This window comes from Emydura macquarii, unplaced genomic scaffold (assembly GCF_026122565.2).
Source record: "Emydura macquarii macquarii isolate MOO-44397 ecotype Brisbane River unplaced genomic scaffold, CSIRO-AGI_Emac_v2 contig_1483, whole genome shotgun sequence".
Taxonomy (NCBI): Eukaryota; Metazoa; Chordata; order Testudines; family Chelidae; genus Emydura; species Emydura macquarii.
This window is the reverse complement of record NW_027131620.1, coordinates 24544761-24559451: the sequence shown is the minus strand read 5'-3', so window position 1 is coordinate 24559451 and position 14691 is coordinate 24544761. Positions and strand designations below refer to the sequence as shown.

General features: G+C 48.6%; 1 protein-coding gene across 1 annotated transcript in view; it reads right to left on the bottom strand.

The window, feature by feature from the left end:
• Positions 1-14691, bottom strand: part of NECAB3 (N-terminal EF-hand calcium binding protein 3) — a 117230-nt gene that overhangs the window by 89428 nt on the left and 13111 nt on the right. Inside the window, exon 2 of the mRNA XM_067554665.1 lies at positions 885-909. Within this exon, the coding sequence (XP_067410766.1) occupies positions 885-909 (25 nt within the window). The remainder of the gene's footprint in view (positions 1-884; positions 910-14691) is intronic.

Genomic DNA, 14691 nt, shown 5'->3' with positions numbered 1-14691 from the left:
CTGGCCTGATACAGAGGTTTGCCTGGATAATGGAGGCGAGCACAGGTGCAAATGTTGCAGGAAGGAGTCAGCAGTGATTGTCAGATTACAGACAGGTTAGCCCTCACTCCTATTCCTCCATTGCAAGAAATCCAGATGCCTAGTGCTCTAGGTATATTAGAGTGGCTAAACAAGCTAAGACAATTCAATGAGAGATTGCATAAAATTGTGTGTGAGATGGGAAGGGCCTGAATTACAAAACATAAGGAGAGCCAGGGTGCCCCAAAAATGTGATCGCGTCCATGTGCACCTGGAACATGAAGGGCGTTATGGGCAGAACTGTATGTATTCTGCTCCATTGGGCTCTTAACCCAAGAGCAGCTTATTTTATTTTAAAACTGTAAAAGGGAAGCTATTTCTGGTGGCAGTTGATTATTTGCTGGGTTCCCATGATTAGTAAAATGAGTTTGCCTGTGTTATTCTGGAGAAGTTCTGCAAATACATTGCTTTTCCCACAAAAGGCAGTCAGATAGAACCTTCATAGGTCCGGGGCACAAACCAACCATAGATAAGGGGTTAGGAGGAAATTTCCCCAATGAGCAAGTTATTCCATAACTGTCCAGGAATACAGGTCACTGTCAAAGACACCCACAAAGCAGGTGGGTCCCTGGTCTAACTGGACGGGCAATTCTTGTGCTCCATTTCTTTACCTCCCTAACAGCTTTCCCCAGAGGCAGGAAGGGAAGAAGGTGGGAAGGTTTAGAGCTGTTTTCCTTGCAGCAGATGAGATGTTTTTCTTTTCTTTGTCACTTTACTAGCAGACACGGCCAGAGGTAAAGAACTAAATCTACTTTCCTACAGCCAGCTTGGGAGGAGGGATAGGATACAGCGTCCTGCGTACTCACCGTTCTTGTCGGCGCGTCGAAAAATCTGAAAAGAAAAACACAGAATGTGTTGTAACGTCAGTGGGGGAAGAGGGAATCGTCTTGCATTCCTGCATGAGACAGAAATGCACCAATCTCTGCTGCAGAGCAAATCAGGACACTCAATTTGCAGACCCCTAATGAGGCTCTAATCAACCCGAATTACTAGGGGCAGGTCTACACAGCAGTGACAGGGACCAGTGCTCAGGCTAGGAGCCACTCGAGTATGTGCCGGGGCGGCTGGGATTGTACTGGAGTGGCTAGCCCGAGCCACTGCCCATGCCGCTGCAGCCACACTGTTACTTTTAGAACACCAGCTCAAGCAGAGCTAGCATGTTTCTGCCTACCCATTCTGGGAACCAGCCTCCCAGCTGCTGTGTAGATGTATCCTAGGAGTGTTAATTACCACTGTGGGATGGGTTTGCTCAGAGATTTTCCTTTGCAAACTATTCAAGCTGTTTCTCTCCTCCAATCTACAAAGTCCCAAGGACGCCTGTCTATGATTTAGACAACTCCAGCATTTGCACAGAGCATCTTTTTGTTCCTTTGCTCACTTTACAGTAGAGAGCATGGAGGGAGCCAAACTAGAAAGGACCAGATTGCAGCATGTGGCCTCCAACATGCAACAAGCCTGTGACCGTGGGTGTTACTTCAAAATCTTCAATCTTTCAGCTCCTTTAAACAAAATAGCAGAACTACAATAACACTCAGACTGTATCTAGGGCTTTTCCCCAGTAGATCTCAAAGTGTTTCACAAAGGAAGTCGGTGTCATTATCCCCAGTATACAGAGGGGGAAATCGAGGTACAGAGTAGTGCAGTGATTTGCCACGGTCACTCAGCCAGCGGTAGAGATAGGAAGAGAACCTCTGGTCTATTGAGGCCCAGTCTGGTGTGCTCAGCACCAGGCCGCACTGGCTTAAAAAGACAACAGTGCAGCACCTCCTGCATTAAGTAACAGCACTAAGGAGATGGCAGGGCCCTTCCCTGTATGATCTTCCTTAACAACACCCTCGCAGCAGCAAAACTCCTGCCCCTCTGGTGAAGATATAGCAGTAGCTGATTCTGTGCCCATTACAAAGCACATTTAAGACACATCCTGGCTATGATGAAGGAGATGAATGCAGAAAATCAGTTTTCTGGCAATCGTCATTCTGGATAATGGCAAAACCTGTTTTTTTTTTGTTTCCTGTCTGATACAATTTGTACTGATTTCTTTTGAGTCTGATCAAAGTCTATAGCTAATAAGAGGCAGGAGGTGGAAAAGAAATTAGCACTTGCTTTGACCTCACACCCACACGCCTCAAAAGCAGATGAGCTGAACTACCTCTAAAGGGACCTCCTTCTCGCCTTCAGTCTTCTGCTATCGGCTGGTAATCAGTACACACGTAGCTGATGCCAGGTGAATTTAGAAGGTTACGGTCTATCCTGTTCATTTATAAGTCACGCCAAAGATGCTGCCATGTTATAATGTGCTGGGGTGAGAGTGCTTACAGCTATGTCATGTTCGAGAGGTTATATTTGATTAACGCTTGTGTGCATGAAAAGAGAAACAACCTTAGCCTGAGAGGCACTCACTTCTCAGGCTGTGCTCCTCGGTAATGAAACTGTGTTAAAAATCCTGCCCAATTGGGACAGAGCAGTGATCCATTCCATTGGATAGCCTGCCTTGGGACATACCAGAGAGGAGACCAAAGGTCTATCTAGTCCACTACCCTGTGTCCATCAGTGGTCCATTCTTGGGGCTGTAGAGGAAGATGTAAAACCCACATCACTCCCGCAGCTCGGCAATATCAACTGTAGGGGGAATCGTTTACCATGTGCTATCTAATGAATCGTCCCCCACGTTCATTTCCTGCAGCACAATCCCTGGGGGTCTCTAGCTCATCCCTCCTTGTCTGATGGAACTGCATTACAAGGGGGTGAGGCTGCCAGTCTGCAGCTAGTCAAAGAGAACTTAAAGTCCAAGATAGGGAGACTAAAATCTGTAGCTTTGTCCTGGAGGTTACTAAAGCCTCACCAAATGCTGTCAAAGAAAAAAGAGAGCAGGGAGGCAAGGTTTAAAAACAGATTGGTTAACTGGTGAAAGGGGTTATTCAAACTGAGCAGGGATCGGTCTGAAAATGGAAATCCAACTTCCGTGCAGCCAGTAGAAAGAAGCATAAACTAGACTGTAAGTTCCTTGGGGCAGGGAATATCTTTTTATTCAGTGTGTGTACAGGACTTAGCACAATGGGGTCCTGGTCGAGGCTGGGCCTGCTAAGTGCTACCACAGTCCAAATAACTAGCAATGGCTCTCATGGTTTTATGGTAACAGTGAATCAGGGAGGAGACAGTGTGTGTTGTGCCGGGAGAGCTGTGTTGATTTGTGCACAGGTTGTGTTATGCTAGGAGATTTGTGCTGATTTGTGCAGGTGAAAATGAAGGGGGTGTGGCAGTGAAGGCCTATGTTTTTGTGGTTATTATGTGTGCTGGTTGTGTTGTTGTGGGGGTAGTTTCAAGAAACTGTGGCAGCTGGGCCAAGTAATCCACCATCTGTGCAGTCTCCCTCATACAGCCAATGAATCTATGGAGTGAGGCTATGTCTACACCGATGGCGGCAAAGTCGCCGCCGTCAAATCAACTTATCTGGATCGACTGAGTGGTCAGTGAAGACCCGCTCAGTTGATCCAGAAGTTGATGCTATTAATCCACCCCCACAAGTGGCGTAGTGCTGCGTCGACGGGAACCGCAGTGCAGTGAAGATGGTGCACAGAAGAGAAGCACAGCAGTCAACGGGAATTATGCAAGCTTTCTGCGTAGTTTGCGTAACTCCCATCAACTGCCACCGAATCACCGGGGTAAGTGTAGATCAAGCCTCAGAGTGGTGACTGATCAACTTACCTCTGGTACCATAACGGTCTAGGACTCAGCATGGCAGAGAGACATGCCTTGATGAGGCATGGGTATAATATGTAAACTCAAAACGGCTGAGTACTTAAAAATTGGACAGTAACAGGCCACGAAACGTAGTGATGAGTGAATCTGGTGGTATTCAGAACAATAAGCGCTCTCGGCCATGCTTGTGCCTGCTTCCATCACTTCACACTGACTCAGACGTTCTAGGCCAGGGGTGGGGAACCTCCGGCCCGCGGGCCGAAAGAATTTGATCCGGCCCGCGGGCGGGCGGGAAGTGCGTGCCGTCGAAACCCTGCCGCGGAAACCCTGCCACCGTCTGCCCATTTTCGGCGGCGGGGGGAGCTCGGAGGCGGTTACTGGCCCACGGCACCCCGCGGACACTGTAAAACGGTTGCCGCCGAAAAGGCGGAAACGGCGGCGGCATTTTGGCGGCGGGGGTGGAGTCGGCGGCGGCGCGGTTTCACGGCGGCGGCGGGCAGTGCCCCTTTTCGGCGGCGGCGGCGGCGGGATTCGGCGGCATGGCCCGCGAATGACGGTAGGCATATCAAAATGGCCCTTGGCAGGGAAAAGGTTCCCCACTCCTGTTCTAGGCTATGGAATGAAATATTCTCCAAAGGGCTTGCAAGCCCTCCCAGCTTGGTGTTATCCACAGACTTTATAAGCACTTTCTCCACTCCATTATCCAAATCATTAATGAAAATATTGACTAGCATTGGACCCAGGGCATATCTCTGCAGGACCCCACTAGATACATCCTGGCCCCCAGTTTGACAGCAAATTACTGATAACCACTATTTGAGTATGTTTTTTCAACAAGTTGTGCATCCACTTTATAGTAATTACAGCTAGACCACATTTCCCTACTGTGCTTATCAGAATGTCAAAAGTCTTACTAAAATCAAGATACATCATATCTCAGCTTCCCCCTATTGACTAGACCAGTAATCCTGTCAAAGAAGGAAATTAGATTGGTTTAGCATGATTTGTTCTTGACAAATCCATGTTGGCTACTTACTACGCCCATCATCCTCTAGGTTCTTACAAACTGATTGTTTAATAATTTGTTCCAGTATCTATCAAGGAATCAAAGTTAGGAATCAAAGTGGTGTATAATTTCCTGGGTCCTCTCTGTTCCCGTTTTGAAAGGTAGGTGCTATATTTGCCCTTCTCTGGTCTTCTGGGACCTCACCCCATCCTCCGAGAGTCCTCAGATATAATTGCTAATGGTGCTGAAATTGCTTTAACTAGTTTCTTCAGTACCCTAAGGTGAATGTCATCAGTCCCTGATGACTCAAATGTTTATCTAAATGTTGTTTAATTTGTTCTTTCCCAAGTCTGGCTTGTGTTCCTTTCCCGTTTTTGTTCATGTTTATTGTATTGTGTTAAGCATCTGGTCTCATTAACCTTTTTATGGAAGACTGAAGCAAAGCAGACATTAAACACCTTAGCCTTCTTGATGTCATCTGTTATTAGCTCTCCTTCCCTGCAAAGTAGTGGCCTTACACTTTACTTCATGTCTCTCTTGATCCTAATGTATTTATAGAACCGCTTCTCATTGCTTTTTCTGTCCCTTGCTAGGTGTAACTCATTTTGTGCCTCAGTCTTTCTGAGGGCCAGGGCATAGGCAGTCTGACCTAGTGGTCACAGCTGGGCTGAGGTCTGCCCACTGGGGATGGTAGTCGCCAAGCAGGAGTCAGAAGAATCACAAGAGCCAGGGTCAGAGTCCAGAGATCACAGGTAGCACCAGGCTGGAATCAGGTGGCAAAGATTCAGGGTTACAGTCAGGCTGGAGTCAGAGACCAGCGCGCCAAGCAAAGTCTGACATTGCAGCAGGCCAAAGACAGTATGGTTGTCCAGACTTCTTCCCTAGGACAATCAGAGGGCTGCAGGGTACTACCACTCTGGGTCTCTTGGGCAGTACTTCCTGCGTCAGCAATTCTCCATAGCATTCCCTGGCTGTACTGCCACACGTTTCCTGGTGGCACTGTGGGAACATCAGCTATCCTAGACTTTGCAGACCACGGTTCTAGTCCCTGGATTCATATTCTCCCGACATGTGCTAGTCTGTTTGTACTCATCTTTAGCCATTTGTCTGTTTCTACTGTCTGTAGGATTCCATTCTGATTGTTAGGTCATTTATGAGCTCGATGCAGCCACAGTGGCCTCTTATTATTCTTCCTTCTTTCCATCACACTGGGATATCGTCTCTTTGAGAAACTGCCAGCTCTCCTGAACTCCTTTTTCCCATAGATTTTCTTTAAGAACAGCCACAGTGGGTCAGAGCAATGGTCCATCTAGCCCAGTATCCTGTTGTCTGCGGTGGCCAGTGCCACTACATGCACTGCTTCATGGCTGGATGGGATACTCATCTGTCTTGGATGGTTTAGACACAACAAATCCTGCATCTCGGCAGGGGTTAGACTATGACCCTTGCAGTCCCCTCTAACCCTATGATTCTAGGTGCTTCAGAGGAAATGAATAGAACAGACAATCATCAAGCGATCCATCCTATCATCCATTCCCAGCTTCTGATAATCAGAGGCTAGGGTCATGCATGGGGTTGCGTCCCTGACCTGGCTATCAGCCATTGATGGACCAATCCTCCATGAACTTATATAATTCAATTTTGAACCACATTAAATTTTTGGCCTTCACAACATCCACAGGCTAAGTACTTCCTTTTGTTTGTTTCATATCTGCTGCCTATTAATTTCATTGGGTGACCCCTGGTTCTTTTGTTAAGTGAAGGGGTAAATAACACTTCCTTATTCACTTTCTCCACACCAGTCAAACAATTTTATAGACCTCTATCATATCCCCTCTTAGTCATCTCTTTTCCAAGCTGAAAAGTCCCAGTCTTTTTAACCTCTCCTCATACAGAAGCTATTCCATACTATTAGTCATTTTGTGCCCTTCTCTGTACATTTTCCAATTCTGATATATCTTTTTTGAGCTAGGGTGGCCACATTCCCACAACCCTGATTTTTAACTGCTCCTTGTCATGCTTCCCCCTGGGAGAGCATGCAGGGGCAGCTAATGCCTCAGCAGAAGGATGCTCTTTGCAGCAGAACAAGTACCTCTCCTCTCTTTTGTGCTACTGCAGGGATAGAAGCTAGCACAGATCTTACCAGCATTAGATAATAGGTACCAATGGGATACAGACTTTGAATCAGGCTAGGCTGTTCTCCTTACATGAAAATACAGCTCTGCTCTCTCTGAGTCCATTAGGACTAGCTGTTACACTTTGGAGCTTTCCAGCCTACAGTTCAATAAAGAAATCTGCATTTTCATCCACAGGGGTTTTCTCTGGGTTTTAGAGTAAATTTCTGCCTGGGCAGGAGGGTCCTCTCTCCACTTTGCTTTCTCAAATGTTGATTCGTGGTTTCAGGGATGATAGAATCACAAAGGCAGCTTGCAAACGCAAGGGCCAATCCTGCGTGGTCCTGGGCATGGAACTCCCGCTGACGTTTATGGGAGCTCTGGGCACAGCTGGCATGCAGGATTGGGTGCACACTCGGGTGAGCACAGAAGGCCCCACCTTGCTCTGCAGGCGTGCCAGCACTCACAAGCTGGGCTGCATTCATCCATGGATGTGGGGGCCCACTAGGAGCACTGACCTGCTGCAGTGACTCTGTAGGGGACACTCTTCTCCTGAGTTATCCCTCACTACAGGGCTCGGGCGATGCTGTGCTGCAGGAGGTGCCATCATTCCGATAGGACAGAATGGCAACTCAAAGCTCATGTTGTTAATAGAGATCTGTCACAGAGGTGGGGTGTCAGGTGCCATGTCCTGGCCACAGGCCAGTGTAGGCCATCAGTCTGCCTATGTCAAACGCCCCCCGTTGTTTGACATGGATACAACATTCTTCTTGCCTTGCAATCTTAGCCTGCTCTGCACTGTTGCTTTTTGAGGTTAAATAGCTAGCACACTCCAGCCCAGGGGCAGCTGCAACACAGCACTTGGTGAAGCAGTTCCCATAAGGTTCCTCGGGGATCCTTTGATATAAAAGATACTATAGAAATGTAAGTAACAAATCATTTCAATTTTAAATCAGATGCCCGGGACAGGTAAAGTGAGCTCTCACTCCAAGCCAAACCGAAAGCTACAAACTGAACATCATCATCATAGTTTCCTTTAAGACCAAATACACAGCAAAACCCTCTGAACTGCCGCTTGTACAGCCCCCCGAAACCTGCCAGTTAGCCTCCAGCCTCAGACACAAGCCCCTCTAGGAAGCTTCATTCTGCTGCATGTGATGGCGCCAGCCAGCACAATACACCTTCTCCTCCAGAGTCTGCACTGGGCCCCAGCCCACTGATGCTGCGAGGTGGATGGCTGCTGTCACTTTTGTTCTGCAATGCCCTCTGCAGTGAGGGCACATGAGATACAGTCTCTCTCACTCTGTAGGCTGGGGAGACCTATATTAGCTGGAGGCAATGTGGGCTAGTGACTAACATACCAGGTTTGGACCAAGGATACTCAGGTTCTCTTGCTAACTCTGCTGCTGGGTTACCTTGAGCACATCACTTTGTGGTGCCTCAGTTTCCCTATCTACAAAATGGCGATGATGATACTACGCTCCTTTGCAGAGCACTTTGAGCTCTCCTGATGAAAAAACTATTATTATTGGCCATAAACATAGCAGTATTTTAATGCATCTTCCAATTATTATTTAGTAGTCGCCGTCAATAAGTATATTGTGGGAGTGCCCAAAAATCCAGTGGGGATCAGAGCCCCGTTGCGATGGGTGCTGTACAAACACAGGACAAAGTCAGTCTCTACCCTGGAGGCCTCGTGACCTAGAGGATGTGACCATCTGGGGGCAGTCTCGTCGGCGGGACGCTGAGGTCAGGAATTCAGACCAGCTAAGTCTGCTGCTCTCTGCCCTTTACGAGCCCTTCCCCAGCTCAGAGCTGTGTCTGTGATTAAGAATGAGCATAAAACTTCAGTGCATCTCCTGCAGTTCATTGTGCTCATTCCTGTGTGCAGGGAAAGCCTCGCCCTGCACGGCCTGCGTTACCGAGCCAGAACTGTATGAGCGTAAATAAAAGGGAAGCTTTTATGTTGAGAATTGTAGGTTGAAGGGAGGCCAAAGGGACAGAAACGCTGCTAACAATCTTCACAGCTACCTTTGATCTTTTCATAGCATCTCCTTCTCTTTTAGGACTGATTCCTCTGACTCACCCGCTCTGGGGAACCCTCGGTCTGGTTCAGCTGCTCTGAGGTGCATAGCCAGGGGCTGTAAGGTTGGGGACTGTGGATTCTGCCCCACTGCAGCTATCAAGGAGGTGTGCAGGGATTTGGGGCCCATGAACCATTTCCCCCTGACTAAATATTTGGGCTTTATTTATTTCAGACACAAAGGGCACAAGACAAGTCCACTTCCTGGAATAAACCCAAACTCCCAGCCCCCGATGCCACTGCCGTGGAGTGGGGGCAGCCAGTGGGCACCCATCAACCGCCACATCTTGCATTTGCAGCTTCTGTTCTGCTGAGTGCACCACATCGGCTTAGCTTCCTGCCCCCTCCCCTGGCCACCCACACATAGGTGTTTAACTGCATGTGCATTTCAGGAGCGCGTCTCTGCCCCTTCCCGCCTCAGCAATCCTAACCCATTTGTGCTAATCAGCGAGCATTGCTGGGCATCTCTCTAAGCATTAGCTCCTCACTCACGCTCCTTCTTGGCAGAGATAGCAGGGGTTTGCCACTGCACTTACAGTATAGAGCAGAATGGGGAAATTCACCCTGTGCAAAGGGATGGAAGATCCCTATTAAGCCCTCCCCCACTCACAGCACCCCTGAAATCCAACCTGAAAAACTCCCCCAGAGTACCCCCTGCAATCCCAGCCTCTCCCAGAGCTCCCCGCCCATCCCCCAAATCTTGGCCTCTCCCCACATGCACCCTGAAATCCAGGCTGCAACCAGGGCTCCCTGCTTACCCCTGCCCAGCCAAATCCCACCCTCTCCCAGATCGCCCTTGAAATCCCAGCTGCGTGTGAAAGAAGCTGCGAGGGAGGGCTCATCTCTGTTTGTTCCCTCCAGGTCTCTGCGGCTCATGGGGATGCGTTCCCCAGGCCAGGCATTCAGGATGCTGTAACCGCTGTCAGTACCAGATCTAGTTTCACACCTATCCATCGCCTTTCCAACACTCACGCAGCCTGTGCTCTCCTCAATCCTCTTCCTCTGTACAGAGGGGAACAAAGCGGCTCCCTAACGACCCTGTTCCCCCACCTGCCCCTCATCCCTCTGCTGCTCTCTACCACAGGACTCCATGGGAGCTCTCCACTCACCCCAGGGAAGCTCTCGGCTCTCCCTTTGCTGTGACCCAATGGTTTACCCCACCTGTTGTCCAGTGCACGCCTGACAGGGGAGTTAAACCAGGAGCCGTGGGTGCTTTCCTGGGCGGTGGGAAACCCTGGCTCAAACCCCTGCTCTGGCCCAGACCCACAATGGATTCTTCAATTCACTGAAAATGCAAAAAATATTTCATAACCGGATTCGCCCCAAACCAAATTTTGTTTTACAAACCTGCCGCCAAGCCGAAAAATCAGTGACTGGCCCAACCCCAGTGGCGCTACTCAGCAGATGTGAGCTGGACAAAGAGTGCCGCAGGACAGCTCGTGGCTAATATCACCTGCGAAAGGCCCTTCCTGCCATGAGAGCCTGGCAGCATCTGGCCCACGTCAGTTGTTTTTGCCCCTCTCGTTTCTCTCTTGGCTTCTTGCTGCCTCTTTTTATTTTAGTGTTAAACTCCCTCTCTCCACCTTTTCCCCATGGATGCACCAGAATAACTGGCTAGATAACTGTACCCGTCCTAGATGGAATCACTTAAACTGCTGACGTTACCTTAAAAATTGCTGATAGTCCTTTATATTTGCAGCATTCGGCCCTCTTATTAAATAGGCACTGTCTTGGCAACTGCTTTCTCTTCTGATTTGCATCCCTCCAGGGAGTGAGAGACGAGTTTAAGAACCTGACTGTGTGCAAAGAGGTGCAAGTTGCATGGCTGCAGGCCTGCCAGGGATCGAAGAGGTGCAACCTAATCACACTGCAGACTGTTCTGTGTCCACAGAATTCTGAGATAGGAAGGATCCTTATGGGAAAAGGCCTAAGAATGGAACAGGTATCAAATATAGAAACCCTTCTATAGACATTTCATAGGCTTCTACAGAAATGTCTCTAAATCCCTCCAGAATGAAATCCTTTCCATAGGTCTTATTTAACCATTCCATAGAATTCCAGAGCAGAAGGAGATTTCTCCCTATGTACAGCACCTCCCAGGGTGCTACTGTGAGGTTTGCAGGGTGCCTTGAGATACTCCCAGTGTAAAAGAGCTGTATGTGCAAAGTCTGATTAACTAGAGCTAGATCTGAACCCTAACGAGCCTTACGCGGGAAGGCTGGTCTTGTGGTTAGGATACTAGCCTACAATTTAATTCAATTCCTGGCTGTGCTGCAAACCAGATCTGTGTTCTTGGGCTAGTCGCGTAATCTCTCTGTGCCTCAGTTTCCCCCAACTGTAAAGTGAGGATGTACTTCCCTATCACCAGGGTGCTGTGATGATAAACTCATTCATGTTTGTGGGTTGCTCAGAGCCTGTGGGGCAGGAGATATAAGACTCCACAGACAGATAATTTTGCACCTGAACAGTGCCTGAACTTAGGGGAAGGTCAAGTTCAGATCCAAATGCTCTAACTGGTCCCTAACTCTACAATGGGTCAAACCTAGCACATAAGAACGGCCATATTGGGTTAGACCAATGGTCCATCTAGCCCAGTATTCTGTCTTTCCACAGTGCCCAATGCCAGCTGCTTCAGAGAGAATGAACAGAACAGGTAATCATCAAGTGATCCATCCTATTGCCGATTCCCAGCCTCTGGCAAACAGCAATCCATGCCTATCCTGGCTAATAGCTATTGATGGACCTATCCTACATGAACTTATCTAGTTCTTTTTTGAACCCCATTATAGTCTTGGCCTTCACAACATCCTCTGGCAAGGAGTTCCACAGGTTAACTGTGCATTGTGTGAAGAAATACTTCCTTTTGTTCATTTTAAACCTGCTGCCTATTAGTTTCATTTGGTGACCCCTAATTTTTGTGTTATGAGAAGGAATAAATAATACTTCCTTATTTCCTTTCTCCACACGGGGACTCCTTTTCATTTGACTATTTCTCATCAGATCCTACCCATATTTTATCCTCTTCCATCTCCTCCTCCTTACTAGGATATAGAGAATCTCCATTACTAGATCCTCCCCTAAGGAATGTCTCTGTCCAAACCACATGCACCTCCGCACCTGTCGGCTTTCCCCCAGCTCTTAGTTTAAAAACTGCTCTATGACCTTCTGAATTTTACGTGCCAGCAACCTAGTTCCATTTTGGTTTAGGTGGAGCCTATCCTTCCTGTATAGGCTCCCCCTTTCCCAAAAGGTTCCCCAGGTCCTAATAAATCTAAACCCCTCCTCCCTACCCCATCATTTCGTCCATGCACTTAGACCCTGCAGTTCTGACTAACTGGCCCTGAGCGTGGAACTGGAAGCATTTCAGAGAATGCTACCATGGAGGTCCTGAACTTCAATCTTTTACCTAGCAGCTAGGACCTCCCTCTTATCCTTCCCTATGTCATTGGTACCTACATGTACCACGACCACTGGCTCCTCCCCAGCACCATTCACAAGTCTGCCTAGATGTTTCCAGTGATCCGCAAACTTGGCACCCAGCAGGCAAGTCAGCATGTGGTTCTCCTAGTCACCGCACATCCAGCTATCTGTGTTTCTAAAGATCAACAGGTAATAGTAACGGAAGTCTCTTTTCCTAGTAACTGGAGCTCTCTCCCCGGACAGGTATCCTCAGTGTGAGAAGATACCATGACACCATCTGGAAGGAGGGTCCCAACTATGGGATCAATTCCCTCCACTCCAGTTTGATGTTCTTCCTCCCTGAGATTTCCATCCTCCTTTACAGCACAGAGGCTGTCAGACAGAAGGTGGGACCACTCTACCATGTCCTAGAAAGTCTCATCTGTGTACCTCTCTGTCTCCCTTAGCTCCTCCAGTCCAGTCACCCAGATCTCCAAAGCCCGTATTCAGTCTCTGAGGGCCAGGAGCTCCTTGCACCGAATGCACACATATGCCCCCCGCCCATAGGGCAGGTAATCACACATGTTGCACTCAGTGCAATAAACTGAATAGCCCCCACTCTGCTGCTGGACTTCTGCGGGCATTTTCTCTTTACTCCTGCAGCTTTTTCTTTTATTGTTTGTTTTTTATTGGGGTGGAGGAAGGTCATTGTCTTTAATTTACAGAATGTTAATGAAGTGTATTTACCCCCCCCACACACACACACACACTCCCATTCCCCCTCTAAACTTCCTCACAAAACTCCTCAGTTAGCTGCCCTGGTTACTTAGGAGTGGGCTTTTTAAACCCTGGTTCTCTGAGTAGCCCCGCCCCCTGGCTAAGGGTTGATGGGTGCAAAGGGCTTGGGATCAAAGCGTCGTTAAGAAGCTCTTCCCCAAACAAACAGAACATGTGATATGTTTTACTCAAGCAGCAAGCACACCACACACACACACACACACACACACACACACACACACACTGCAGACAACATCACATAGTCACTCCTCCTTCACCTGGAGAACCCTTGGCAAAACTCCCGTTGACTGCCCCTGTTAGCTAGCTCAATTCAAACACTGTGAGATCTGATCTGTCCTGCTCTGGCCCATTGCTGTTATCATCCCTGCTCTCAACACCTGTTTTATTGCATGTACCTTTATTGGTTCTCTTCCGCCTTTCAGCCACTACCCAGATCACTTCCCCTGCACCACCGCTCCCCTGGAACTCACCCCAGCGCCTCTTTTGCCTAGTCAGCCTTGAAACAAGACCTAAGCGGTGCATGTACCTTGTGCAGACCCTGAGCTCCGGAGTGAATGTCACCGGAAGCAGGGAGGCTCTCCCATAGTCTCTTTCCAGAGAACTTGCTGCTCCATGTACAATGATCCTGGCATGCTCAGAACAGCTGCCAGGTAGCTGGGGGAGAAAGGAAGGAGTTTGCCTTAGGTGGAACGACGAGGTCTCCTGTTTTGTACAGCATATTTTGAATTCACATCAAGCCAGGAGCCACGTGTGAGTTTAGGGCTAATCCATGAGTATCTGAGGATCCGAGAGAGAAAAACTCCCCAGATCCCTGGCACAAGAAGAAATGTGCCAAGTGGCATTGCTAGCCCCGACTTCTTCATTCCCAGCCCCAGAGAGCCCTGAGCAGGGTTCAGAGCAGAAGCAAGTGGCTATTTCAGCTCTCCATATATTCCACCGGCATAAAACGGCACAGCTCCATTAAAGTCAATGGAGCAGCACCAATCTACACCCACTGCGAATACAGCCCCTCCCTTTAAATCCAGCCATCGGACCTGGGCACGATAGAACAGGCTGACAAACCTCTTTCGCCCGTCTTCTTTAACACGGCCTCAAAAGAAAAATCAAGCAACAGCTTATAAACTTTGGGAGGCAGCGAGCGCAAGACTGCTTCGTATGTTACCTGGGACCCTGCGTTTGATTGGCGTTCAGCCAACATACCGGTCAATAAAAACAATCCAATGCTGTCTCTCCTCGTTACCTGTCTGATGGGGGGGAAAACTAAACCCAGCCTCCCTGGCAAAGCACGCGACCTTCGCTGCTGTGAGCCACTGCAGGGCTGAAATCTGACAGGGGAAATGATAACCTGCCATCCCACCGGAGCTAGGTTCCTTGGGAACAAAGCAGACTAATAATAGGAACCCTAATTAGTGCTGCCTTGACGTCTTCAAGTGGCCTAGCAAATGGCAACCACAGTCCATCCAACGCAGCCCAAATTATTCCTGCCTAGGCAGCTAGCGAGTGGGTTTTTCTGT